This window comes from Aspergillus costaricaensis, assembly GCF_003184835.1.
Source record: "Aspergillus costaricaensis CBS 115574 unplaced genomic scaffold BO79scaffold_22, whole genome shotgun sequence".
NCBI classification, from domain to species: domain Eukaryota; kingdom Fungi; phylum Ascomycota; class Eurotiomycetes; order Eurotiales; family Aspergillaceae; genus Aspergillus; species Aspergillus costaricensis.
Window position 1 is genome coordinate 479,634 of NW_020291822.1, and position 12,678 is coordinate 492,311.

At 50.9% G+C, this 12,678-nt stretch overlaps 5 protein-coding genes across 5 annotated transcripts; 3 read left to right on the forward strand and 2 right to left on the reverse strand.

Annotated features, from left to right (window-relative positions):
- Positions 1 to 344: 344 nt before the first annotated feature.
- On the forward strand, positions 345 to 1,914 carry BO79DRAFT_269626 (O-methyltransferase; the record flags this gene model as incomplete). Its single annotated transcript, XM_025687219.1, has 4 exons — positions 345 to 581; positions 641 to 1,165; positions 1,233 to 1,579; positions 1,637 to 1,914. 4 exons carry the CDS (start codon positions 345 to 347, stop codon positions 1,812 to 1,814), a joined length of 1,287 nt encoding a protein of 428 aa, XP_025538035.1. The 3' UTR covers positions 1,815 to 1,914.
- Positions 1,915 to 2,027: 113 nt separating this feature from the next.
- Positions 2,028 to 2,960, reverse strand: BO79DRAFT_269628 (NmrA/HSCARG family protein; the record flags this gene model as incomplete). The annotated part of the gene is made up of 1 exon (XM_025687220.1): positions 2,028 to 2,960. One exon carries the CDS (start codon positions 2,958 to 2,960, stop codon positions 2,028 to 2,030), a length of 933 nt encoding a protein of 310 aa, XP_025538036.1.
- Positions 2,961 to 7,936: 4,976 nt separating this feature from the next.
- On the forward strand, positions 7,937 to 9,418 carry BO79DRAFT_269629 (aminotransferase class-V; the record flags this gene model as incomplete). The annotated part of the gene is made up of 1 exon (XM_025687221.1): positions 7,937 to 9,418. The coding sequence occupies one exon, from the start codon at positions 7,937 to 7,939 to the stop codon at positions 9,416 to 9,418; it is 1,482 nt and encodes a 493-aa protein (XP_025538037.1).
- An 86-nt stretch (positions 9,419 to 9,504) lies between these two features.
- On the reverse strand, positions 9,505 to 9,862 carry BO79DRAFT_32157 (uncharacterized protein). Its single transcript, XM_025689073.1, has one exon. The coding sequence runs from the start codon at positions 9,829 to 9,831 to the stop codon at positions 9,619 to 9,621; it is 213 nt and encodes a 70-aa protein (XP_025538038.1). The 5' UTR covers positions 9,832 to 9,862; the 3' UTR covers positions 9,505 to 9,618.
- A 1,392-nt stretch (positions 9,863 to 11,254) lies between these two features.
- On the forward strand, positions 11,255 to 12,407 carry BO79DRAFT_176099 (concanavalin A-like lectin/glucanase). Its single transcript, XM_025679834.1, has 4 exons — positions 11,255 to 11,610; positions 11,675 to 11,799; positions 11,864 to 12,194; positions 12,260 to 12,407. Exons 1-4 carry the CDS (start codon positions 11,330 to 11,332, stop codon positions 12,324 to 12,326), a joined length of 804 nt encoding a protein of 267 aa, XP_025538039.1. The 5' UTR covers positions 11,255 to 11,329; the 3' UTR covers positions 12,327 to 12,407.
- Positions 12,408 to 12,678: the final 271 nt, after the last annotated feature.

Consider the following 12,678-nt stretch of genomic DNA (forward strand, 5'->3'; position numbering starts at 1 on the left):
TGTTGTCATGATATCTGGTGACCTTCTGAATCAAACCTCTCTTTGTCGCACTGCATACGTTAAGCTGGTTTCCCCCCTGTCGCTGACTTGGCATGGGCTGATGGCACAAAGACCGCCAATGAAGCGGGACGTCCTTGCGTATTGGCAAGGACATTGATCCAATCTGGTGAGTTCCTTCGGATGCCGAGAGCGCGCAAGCCCTGCCATGGATGCCAACTCTGCCCTGTGCTGTGTAACGAGCTATTATAGTATAAAGCCGGTAGCAGTTTATTTCCAATGACTCGCACTTACACTTCTCATACTACATTAGCATCTACTGGAGATTATCATTGGTTAGACGAAACATGTCTCTCACCGACCTCGCAGCTCGAATCTCCGCCAACGCCCAGCTCCTCGATGCCCATCTCCAGTCGCACAACCTGCCATCCCCGTCGAAATCTATCAACGCGTCCCCCGACTTCCCCAACCCGAACAATGACCCGGCCGTGGAATCAGCCCGCATAGCTATTCTCGAAGATACTCAGACTCTGCGCAACTACGCCCTCGGGCCAGCGCAGGTCGTCCGCGAACTATGCTGGAGTGTATGCTATGTCCTATCCAGCCCACACTGACCCTACTAACAGCATGATATAAACGATAGACAATCGACCTAGCAGTCCAACAAGTCCTCTACCACTTCTCCATACCAACCTTAATTCCATTGAAGTCCAGCACCAGCTACGCCACATTATCCTCCCAAACCAATCTCCCAGAACGAACCCTTCGACTCCTCCTCCGTCAGTCCTTCCTAAACGGTATCTTCCACGAACCGGAACCAGACTGTGTCGCGCACACTGCCTCTTCAGCCGCTCTTGTGATGAACGCGCCATTCTATGATTGGTTTGGGCATTCAGTGGAGGAGGTATTCCCCGCTAGTGCGAAGCTTGCGGAGGCGTTGGAGAAATGTAGTCAAAATGGGATAGAGGGGGGGAGAGCGGAAGATAGTGCATTTAGCTTGGCTATTGGTGGCGGGGAGAGCGTGTTTGAGTTCTTTGAGAAAAGACCTGATAAGCAGAGACGGTTTCGGGGTGCGATGGAGGCGGTGGGTATGGATGGGGGTCATGATCTGGGATTTGTAGTTGGGGGGTTTGATTGGGGGAAGTTGGGGAGGGGGGTTGTTGTGGACGTAAGTCACTCCTTTTTCTTCCTACTTCTCTACTTTTGGACGATAATTAATGGGTGGGTGCTTGTAGGTAGGAGGATCCTCCGGCTTCCTGAGCATTGCTCTTGCGAACGCATACGATGATCTGTCCTTCGTGGTGCAGGACTACAAACATACCGTTGATGAAGGGCGTGCTGCACTGCCCCCTCATCTAAGCGAAAGGGTATCCTTTCAGGCGCATGATTTCTTCGCTCCGCAGACTGTGACCGGCGATGTGTTTCTCCTTCGTCATGTCTGTCATAATTGGTCTGATGAGAATGCGGCGCGGATTCTGCGGAATCTGGTCCCTGCTATGAAGAATAGTAGTAGGATTCTGTTGGTTGAGGTGGTGACGGTTCGTCCGGGGGTTGTGGATCGGGTGCAGGAGAGGTATATGCGGTGAGTAGGATCCTCGTCCTTCAATGATCTGCTAAGGGGAGTGTGCTGACTAGACAGGAATGTCGATGTCACCATGTTGCAGATGCTTAATACGCAGGAGAGGAGTAGGGAGGATTGGGAGGGTGTGATTGCTTTGGCGGATAAGAGACTGAAGGTTCTGGGGATTCATAGGCCGGAGGGGAGTTGGGATTCGATTATTGAGATTGGGTTTGTCGTTATGAATGGTCATGCTTAGAGGCATGGCGCTGGTTGGGGGTGTATCTACGGTTGTGTTTAACATACTGTTTTAGTTTTCATGCTGTTTTCGTGACGGTTGACCTCGTGTTATTTTCTGCGACAGACAAAATAGTATATATGAAGAATCGACTACGTAGGAGACGCCATAGTCATCCCACTTCCATCAGACTGCTATCCCATTCTGCAACCAACTAATGTACTGTCAATCCACCTACTCAAGCTTAAGTGGATATTTCCTCAAATATGCCTCCAACGTAGTCAACTCCCCCCTTGCCTGCTCCGCCGACCACTTCACCTTCTCCTCCGTCCCATCCCCATAGTACCCAAAGACCCTGAAAAGCGTAAACATATCCACAATATGATCCCTCATCATCTCCGGCAAAAACCCCTTCCAGATCTCCTCCGGCACCTCACGATACACCACCGTCTTCCCCGACACGCAGCTCATAGTGTCCACTATCTCCTCAAAACTATACATCGCGGTAGCACAGAAAAGTACCTTTCCCTCGTACTGATCAAAATCCGCCAAAGTGGCAGCTACCCACTTCCCCAGATCATCCTCCGTATCTATCAAGGGGAGCTTCACATGAGGTGGAACAGGCAAAAGCAAAGCGTATTCACCGTTCTCCATGCTTCGCGGAGCCATGGTCTCATGGAAATTCGACATGAATGAGCCAGGTGCGACGAAGGCGCTTCGGATGGGTTGCGTACGGATGTACTGCTCCACTTCCTCTTTGCCGTCGAAGTGGCCGCCGTTTTTTAGCCATCCTTGGGAAATCTTCGAGATGCTGGGCAGAGTGGAGTAGATGTAGTAGGGCACGCCTACGGCGACCGCGGCGTCGATTAGGGCTCTGCCATGCGTGACTTCGTGCTCGTAGGTGCGGCCGTCGTAGATTGTTGGGGTGTTTGCAAACACGACGTGTGCGCCTGTGAAAGCGCGATGGAGTGATTCGGGGTCATCGAAGCTGGCTGCGACAATTTTAATGCCTTTGGATATTAGGGATTGAGATTTTGGGCTGTTGGGGTCGCGAGTTGTGCCGCGGATGGTATACTCCTGGCACAATTTTGGGTCAGAGATGATAGTGTCGACGACGGAGCTGCCTTGTTGGCCGGTGGCGCCCACTACCACTAAGATCTTAGACATCGTGGTTGAGATGGTCTGGTTTGGTTTGATTTTGTTGTTGCTGGGAGTTGTCGCTGAAAGGTGGTGGCGCACGAGTCCTTGCAATTTGTAGGGGACAAAGGAGTCGCTCGTATTCTCACGGAGACCGAGCAGCGAAATTCTGCAACTCGGAACAAAGAACGGAGGCCGAAGATGGTCAGTGTGCGATATTCAGATATCCCTGTATACTATGGATCTTGGGATTTGCTCGTTAAGTCCGGCCGCTGGTATCATGGTGATGACCTTAGCACCGTATTCTTGATATTCCCCGAAAGCATAATCCTTTCTTTGTGAAGGTTTTATGTCTGTCGATTGACTTTGGCTGTCCTTGGTTCGCTGCCATGGTTACATTTCGGTAGTCATCTGGAAAGTATGGGGATACCGTTATGATAAGCAAATCCGATCGATTTGCTTCTTCGGAGTAAGGGAATACTGTCCGCATATATTCCTGTCACTGTAAACGCCATGCGTAGAGGGATCTGCTGCATGATCAATTGGTTTGGCGCCGTCATTCACAACCCTGAGTCTGGGAATAACTCCGTTGGTAACGAGTAGATTGTGGAATATGTCATTCAGGCCTCTGAAAGGTGGCACGTAAGGTAATCGACTTGTATGGTTGCATGCATTGAGAGGCGGTTAATATATGTACCCCGAGAGCTAGTATCCTGATCTTGCCATCTATTACAGACTCGGTTGGTCCAACAGCAAGGTGAAGGGTCTTGCAGGTATCTCGTATCGCATTATTGTAGACATGCGTCATATCCTGGCGTTCGTACTGTGGGCTTAAGCGAGTTTGAGAGACGGGAGACCTTGAATTTCCTCGGCTATTGTTGTGTCTCAGCGTATGTTAGTTTATCGGAATGCCACATGGAAGGGTCCGGTCTACTGTAAACCTTTGCGATATCGCAAGATTGTTTTCAAAATCTGAAAGGCGTAGGCCCCCTTCTACTTGTCAAGATGTCATAACTGAGTATTATCAGGACGAAAAATATATAGACTGGACGAACATAATCCGCTACCGACATCGAACATCACATATGGCAGGGTTTGTTTGATATAAATCTAACTATGAGTCTTGAAGCGCCTCTCCCTGACCATGGAAAGAAACAAGGTAATACATATAAGGATAGGCTTGCCGGGCTTTAAGACAAGTACAACCCAAAATATAACACAGTGGGCTGCGCTACGGTATTCACATCTCAGGTATATGGAATTAATAGTGTGCTTCGGCAAGTAACCCTCCTTTCGTCATAAATCTGGTTAGTAGAGCGAGTCTCATCGACTCCAGCACAACGATGGGATCTATCTGGAACGTTTACATCTAGCCTATCTCAGTGCCTCCTCCGCCCGAGAAAGGCTGAAGCTAGTATGCAAGTAAACATGCACGAAATTAGAGCTAGGCTAGACTTTCATGTCAAATAGGACAACTCTTTCACATGCTAGAAATGTGTTAAGTCGCCTGCAAGTCTGGAGTGACAATCGCGGAATGACAAATCAACACCATTACAAGCCTATATTTATCGCAGCCCCTCTGTCAGTCACCGATTGGTGGGCAATAATTCGACGTCAGTTTCCGTGATTGTGTTGTCGTCTTGACCAATAAGCTGCGATGCTCAAAATTTCCCGAAGCGGCAGACTTCCAAGCCTTTTTCGGTTGTCATATGAAGCACATATCACTTGTGGATTCGTGGAGCGCGCCTGTTGTGATCCTTCGGTGTGGCTGCGAGGCTTACTGCATGCGTAACATGAGCGCCTGTTGGCCCGCCCCGTTAAGGCTCTATGAGGATTTCTCTGCTGTATTACTTCAGAGGGGTTATCAATCGCCTTCAAGAGATTAGTGAGCTTGTTCTGTTGCACGCAAATACTTTCCGGTCTTCCTCTAGGCAAACTTGTATACCGACAACACGGACTAGGTGCTCGTCAAAGTGGTATATCTGCATCTCCCAAAATGCTCAGCAACTAGGTATAGAGAAATGGACCTTCACTCTCATTGGGTATTCTTTGCACTGCAGGTGGAGTCGGTCTATGTCGTGACTTATTTGGATTTCCCGACCATTGAATAGAAGGGGGCTTCCCTTAGTGCGGTCATTGTAAACCTGGCCTAACACTCTTCCAACCATTTCGTCCACGATCGGTCTGTCGTGGGGGTGAAGGCAGATTGAATAGTTGCGGAAATGTGCAGGTGGCAGGGGATGCTCCGCCTCGCCCCTTTTCCATCGTTGCTAATGCAGTCCAGCGAATTGTCCTCGTGATATCTCGATAGGCCCGTTGACAACCGAGAGACTTTGCGCTAGCATGACTACCTGCACGTCTGATAGGGCGCTTATCTAAGGTTCTCGACGTTATCATCGTCGCTGCTGAAGCTAGCGTTGTGCGTTCGTAGCAACTTTTAGTCCCTACAGTACGTGTTGCAATTTTAGCCCTGACCTACTGGTGTGAACATGTAGACCAGTCACACTGTGTGTCCTAGCTTGATGTTACGCATAGCTTCTAGACATGTCCTTTTGACTGCTGGATGAATGACTGTCCCTGACATTAGCAGTATGCCCGTATCCCTTTCTTACCCTGACCCACGTGGTTGTTATTTGAATGGCGCGTCATCCTTGCAGCACATCAGCCCAGATTGCAATCCGACCGGGGTTACTGACAAATAATGGAGTGATAGAGGGACAACCTATTCATCACAAGAATGAGCTTAGCCATGAGAATAGAGATAGTATAGGGGAGCATGGGTGCCTCGGGTCCGAATCGACTATCACTGACCGCTACCATCGGACTCTAGATACGGTCGCATATGAGATACACCAATGAGTCCATGGCAACCTTCGTGACCCGGGCTGATCCAACCACTGCAAGTGACGTAGGCGTCTTGAAGAAGATGCATCGGAGAGGGTTCGGATTTGAATCGCGATGTTAAGGAACTGGTGGGGTACGGAGAGCATCCTATAATTGGGGATAAATGGGGTAACTCTGTAGAGTTGCGTGGACACTCGGTTCAGTATGATCCATTCAGAATTTTCCCCCATACTTGAAGGCGATAGGAACAGCCTGTTAGTGCTAGGAAAAGACTTCATGGGGAAACGAGAAAAGAAGAGAAAAGACAGTGCGGGCAGATGAACGGGTCGGGCCGGAGTCCCTCTTGTTTCCTCTCCACCGCGTGATCCCCTCCTTCCCTTTTGCCCTCCTTTTGCCTTGCCATCCTTCCACCCTTCGTCTCAACAACTTATTCGCGACAGCCACACTATCATTACCACCAACGCGAACCCTGCTGGTCAAGGCGCGCACGGTCGTCCATTAATTCCAGACCCCACCACATGCAGTCCAGATAGCTGATGTCCTTCCCATGTCAACAACAAATCCTGTCCTCTCCCGAGAACATAGCCGGTTGTTGGGACGCCGTTATCATGGAATTTAGCCGACATGATAGTCATTGTGATGACTCTGACAGAAGTGTCCAGGGGTTTACTGCTGGGGAGTGCTTGAAGGTCGCATTCCCCGTCAGACTGATGAGCAATTCCCCGGTGCGACAGAGCCTCAACCGAACGTTCTTACATGTGAACAGAGATAATCAGGTTGACGGGTTTCTTTGCAGGTAAGATTAGGTCTTGGCTCTTCCTCCAGGACGGCAAGCCAGCGCGAGGGAGTATGGCTGAGCCTCGAGATGACGCCGTGACGGGATGCCCCCCTCCCCCCTCCCTCGGAATTAATCAGCGCGTTGCTCGTGCGCTATCTGCTACAGAGTTTGACTAGTATGCTCGAGTGCACGCGGTTGCGGATAGCGTAGCCTATGCTGCCTTCCGGAGAAACTGGACTTCGGATCGCTAACAGCATCCACCAATCCTATTGGCTGGCAGCTCACATTGGAGTGTGCGTAGATTCAATAATGTCTTTGTTCGGCCTCCATGAGAACAAACAAATCTATTCCATGTCCGGGTCTTACCACGAAAGGTAGGACTTGATCGATTCGCTGATCTAGTAAACTACTGTTGTCGTTGATCAGCGCGTGGCATTGTCGATCGCATCCAGCTGGTCTAGTCGACCCGGTTTGTAGAGAGCAGACTGGTGTGATGGGACACGAAGAATGGTGCCCTTCAGCCAGCCCAGTCCTGCTTATCTGAAGTTCTTTGGTGGCGAATTCGGGGTTATCATCTCCGATGATAACATTGTTGGCTTGAAGAGACGGTCGGTTGTAGCCGCCAGCCATGGATCGTCAGGTTTAGGAAAGATGCCATGACGGGGCCGTTGTTGGAAATGGGGCGATGAGGGTTCAGGGATTACGCAGCGGATGTGACTGGGACCTGCAGCAGAGGCCGTGCAAGGGAAACTTTTTTTGATCTGCTGTGAGGGTGGCTTGCAGCGACCTGACTGGGGGAGAGAAGGGGACAGGGTAGCACGAACCATGGGGCGTGAACAGGCCGTTCGTGTTAGCTTGAGGCTGACGGACGAGAGTTCATCTGACAGCATCATGGGGGTCGATCAGAGCGTCTAGTGCTTCCTAGTGGCTCTCGACCACAATACCCGTCCGGCCTGTAGGGCACCACTCACTAGCCATCACATCTCAGCAATGGCCCGTTCAGGCACCGCTCGGCGCCAGCTCTGTCCTTCACTTCCTCTAGACCGAGAGCTGTATCTCAGTAGAGCCTTTCACCTAGCCCCCATTCATCATGTTTCCATTTTGAGCAAGACGAAAGCTGATGTTGGAGTTGGACAGGGTTTTGAGATAATGATTTGACATGCTCCTTTCCTCGTCTGTCTATCTTCACCCCTCCTCGTCACTCTCAAATGATTGTGCCTGTTTGTCTATATAACTCCTGTGGTTCCCATCGCTCTACGACATGTAAACTGGACTATTGAGCATCCCGATTCTGTCTTCTATACTTCCTCAGCCATACTCATCCTTCCACCTGTTCAGTTATTTGGTCACAACATTCTTTTTCTATTTACATAAGATATACAAAATGAGCAACATTTTGGATACCTTCCCTGAATACGCCCAGACGACATCTATGGATCATCTGCGGGAGACCCAGTATAGCTACTTGGACGAACGGGGTCACACATATCTCGACTACACCGGTTCCGGTCTCGCTGCCAAGGAACAGTATCACGCTCATAACGCACGCCTCACGGAGCAGGCCTTTGGCAACCCGCACTCCGTCAGTCCCACTAGCGAGAACTCCACCCGACTCGTCGAGCAGGCGCGCGCCCATGTACTTTCCTATCTTAATGCCTCTCCCGACACATATACCGTCATCTTCACTCAGAATGCTACAGGAGCAGCGCGTCTTGTTGGTGAATCCTACCCCTTCTCCCGGCAGAAGCAGTTTATTTTGACGGCAGACAACCACAATTCTGTAAATGGAATCCGGGAGTACGCTCGAGCAAAGCATGCACGCACCGTCTATGTGCCTGTGCAGTCCCCGGAGCTCCGAGTCAGTCCGGCTACTTTGGCATCAGTCCTCGGCGGCCACTGGTGGGAGTGGGGACGAGACCGACTAGCATTGACCAAAGGAGGCCGTCCGAACCGTGATCGGGGACTATTTGCCTATCCAGCCCAGAGCAACTTTAGTGGAGTCCGCCATCCTCTCGAATGGGTGACATTGGCTCAACAATGTGGCTTTGATGTGCTCCTAGACGCTGCGGCATACCTGCCTACCCAGAAATTGGATCTGTCTCCCAAGAACCCCCAGCCTGACTTTGTCATGGTCAGCTGGTACAAACTCTTCGGCTACCCCACCGGTCTGGGGTGTCTGATTGCTCGTCGCGATGCTCTTAGTCGCCTCTCACGGCCCTGGTTCTCTGGCGGGACAGTCAAGACGGTGGGGGTAGCGCTGACCTGGCACGTCATGGCCGCCGACGAGGCCGGGTTTGAGGATGGCACCCTGAATTTCCTGTCCATTCCGGATGTTCAAGTGGGTCTGGAATGGCTGGAGCGCGTGAACATGTCTTTGATCTCCACCCGAGTGCGCTGCCTTACGGGCTGGTTCCTCCAGCGGCTGCTCGAACTCCGTCACAGCGACGGTTCCCCAATGGCCGAAGTTTACGGGCCCACCGACCTCAAGCGTCGCGGCGGCACCATTTGCTTCAACTTCCTGGACGCCAAGGGAGATATTGTGGATGAGCGGATTGTGGGGCAGGAATCAGCAGCTGCCTCGATCTCTCTGCGCACTGGCTGTTTCTGCAATCCAGGACCTGCAGAGAAGGCTTTACGGATTGATACGCGGCCGCTGCGGCGCGTGCGACGTCGTCTCCGCAAGGGCCTAATCCCGATGGACACCTACATCAGCATCGGTCGTCTTCCGTCGGGAGGGGCCATCCGGGTATCGTTTGGCGTGGCCTCGAATACAGCAGATGTAGATCGATTTTTCGAGTTTGCTACCAAGACTTACCGGGACCGGGTGCCCGATACGAGTGGACTTAGCCCGCGTGATGGGTGCTAGCGGGGTATGAATGTGGATGTGTACATGTTTATCGAGCCATCTGTTGTCGTAATGTTCTGTGTATAGCTGTCATACAGATTCTAGTGTTTAGAGTAACGGCGTTATCATTGGTCTTTGCACTCCTGCACTATTGATCGTATTCCCTGCTAGGGCGAGTTCGTCTTACTAGGACGGGGACCAATATTTGGGTCATCGTAGTCTCACCCATTTAAACGCCCCCCACGCATGTGAATCTGTCTTAGATCGGCTATCTGGCCGGTATGGACTAGCGATCTCACTATGCTCGATGCAGACGAACGAAGAGGGGCGCGGATGGTTCGGGGCCGAGACGAACATAGGGCACCTCGAACTGGGGGGGGGCAGCAGCAGCAGCTAGTAGGGCACGATGGTGCTCCTTCGGTCTGGGGATCCATCCAATGATCTCATCTAACTGGCATATCCTGGCTAGCTGAGACCAAGCCAAGGATCCTGAACAAAGCTATTGATGTGATGAAAAAGTGAATTTCTATCATCATCCCTCCTCTATAATGCACAGCCACATATTGATCGACATGCGCCACAGCCTCGTGGGCGTTGCTTTTTGCTGCTGTCGATCCTCTCGATCGCATCCGCTGCGACCCATGATGTGATTTACTTTGCGTTGCATGAACCCGTGTCTTTCCCTTCCCCACTTGAATGAACCGGTTTCGATCTGGTTCTTCCATCATCGGGAGGGGTTGAACCCCGAGGGTCCCCCGAAGGATCTGAGATTCGATATTTTGTGGCGGTGCTGGGTATCGACGATCCCCTCCTCCTCTATCTTGCTGATGCAGGGATAATTACTCCAATCCGCTGCTACCTTGTACTTTTTCATCTTCAGCCCTGACACATGTCTTACTTACTTGCTTGCTTCCTTACTGAGTTTAATCTATACGGAGTAACTCTCTCAGCTGTCCAGCACTCCATCAGCTCAGCCCTTTCACTTCCCTGCTGACCCACCATGCCGAAACAGGGCATCGGTCCCTGCCAAGACTGGCAATGGCTTCCTTTTCTCCTGCTGGGCGCTGGTTCCCGATCCCCCGATCGAGCGCTTCGCATGTAACCTGCTGGTGTCTCGGGGGATCATCGGGTATCAGCTGTCAGCCGTAGAACATGCAGCTCGCGGATGATGAACGGAGTAGATATTCTTGTGCGGCTAATTATGCAGTTTGCTGCCTTCGTTGCCTAATACCTGGATTGCCTTTGTTGCCTTCGCTTGCAGGCCGTGATCCTCGGATACGAACTGTCCGTGTAGCCTCGATGCGTCAGCTTGGAGGTATGGGTGGTTCGTGTGCGTGTGGATGGCTGAGGTCGTGGTCTAGGTACTGTGGCAATCTTTTCTGCGGCTGAGACGGCATCTCTCGTCCTTTGGGAGGTTTCGTCATGGGTAAGATACTAGTCTCCCTGGTAGAGATATAATATAGTATATTATATCCCTATCCCTGAGTGATAGTATGCCAATGCTAAGGCTTCTACAATCTTAGTCCTAGTCAGTGAGTGGTCCGTCAGACCGAACATGATACCCTAACCCGCCCGACATGCTTGCGAGAAGACACCCTTTCACGTTGTCCATATCTATCGTCCACCCTCATCGATGCATTTCTCAATCAACTACATCTCAATATACAAAGTTATCATATCCATAGCATGCCAATCTCCCGTAGACCCTCGTTCGATGCTAGATCGTATAAGGACCATCCCCGTTCCCCACCGCAGTTTCAGAAGGTTTCATCTAGAAACACCCGATATTAAGCTTAACCTTTTATAACCTGACTCTGATCCCATGCTCTTTTCCACACCGTAACTTCCTCCACACCTGGCGTGTTCTTCTTTCCTTCATACACTCGTTACTGTTCAACTTCGTTCACTCTTTCAGAAAAACATATAGTTAAAATGTTCACCCCAACCACCCTCCTCCCCCTCCTCGCCTCCTCAGCGCTGGCGCTGCCCGCCCTCACCACCCGCGCCCAAACCCAAGCCTCCACCTCCCTCTGCGGCGACTACGACTACATCATCCTCCAGGACTCGCCATGGATCGTGTACAACATGCTCTACAACGCCGACGAGATCATCGGCACCCAGTGCACCGACTACGGCGAGATGACTACCTCCACGAACGGCACAAAGGAGGTCGTTTGGAGTAGTGTGACTGATATTGAATATGTGGAGAGCACGTAAGCCATCTTCTCCCTCCCTCCCTTAATCCCTTGTTCCCGAAGAATTCTAATGAATGTACAGTAACAACGTTCCCAAGGGCTACTCCTTCGTCGGACTAACCCAGAACCTGGAGACCAAGATCTCAGCTATCGACTCCATTCCGGCGGAATATACCTGGTCGAGAACGAATTCTACTGCATTTAAGGGTACAATTCCCCCAGCACCCTTCTTTTCCAGAACAGTACTAATAATGATGATGAACTGGGATAGGCAACGTCTGCTTCGACTTCATCACCTCCCCCACAAAGGGCGACTCCACCTCCACCTCCGCCCACGAACTCATGCTCTGGCTACAATACGAAGGCGGCCAGCTCCCTATCGGCTGGACCAACGGGGCCGTAGCCACGATTGATAACCTCTTCGGCACGTCCTGGAAGCTGTACGAGGACGTGAATGAGGATTCGGGAGTCACTGTGAGCTCGTTGTTGCCTGATACCCAGTTCGAGGGCTCCTTTGAGGGTGATCTTAAGGAGTGGTTGTTGGAGTTGGTCCAGTTGGGCAAGTTCACGAAGGAGGCGTATGTGAATGTTGGGAATGGAGGGTGAGTTTTTATCCTTTCTTCTAGGATTTGGGATTATGTGGAGAGATGCTGATAGTTTGATGTAGTACTGAGTTCTTCTATGGTAACTCGGTTATGAATGCTACCTTGGGGTTGCAGATTAACCTGGATTAATTTGGATCAAGGGGGGTATTCGGGGGAGACTCTTGCGGGATGTGATTCCTTTTTGTGAGGCTGCTTGGGCTTGGACTTTGGATTTATTAACCTTCGGACTAGACTTATGGCTAGTCTTGTGTAACCATGCAATTGTCATATATTCACCCTTGACTAAAGTCTAATCTTAAGTGCTAAACTTAAATGTTAACCTACTTGCGTAGGCTGCTTATTGTAACACAAAATCACTAGTTGCTCAACAAACGGGTGGTTTTGCGGGGTTATTTGGATAGATCAAGTATTGTGTTTCTGGGTTAACGCTGCTATTTCTTTATGAGCAGAGCCAACAAAAGCTGAACATGATGAAGAGATT

Bases quoted from the DNA above. Each gene is read 5' to 3' on its own strand.
- BO79DRAFT_32157 (XM_025689073.1), bottom strand. From the start codon at position 9,831: ATGGATCCCCAGACCGAAGGAGCACCATCGTGCCCTACTAGCTGCTGC.
- BO79DRAFT_176099 (XM_025679834.1), top strand. From the start codon at position 11,330: ATGTTCACCCCAACCACCCTCCTCCCCCTCCTCGCCTCCTCAGCGCTG. The intron at 11,611-11,674 runs GTAAGCCATCTT...ATGAATGTACAG, and splicing joins ATTGAATATGTGGAGAGCAC to TAACAACGTTCCCAAGGGCT. The intron at 12,195-12,259 runs GTGAGTTTTTAT...AGTTTGATGTAG, and splicing joins GTGAATGTTGGGAATGGAGG to TACTGAGTTCTTCTATGGTA.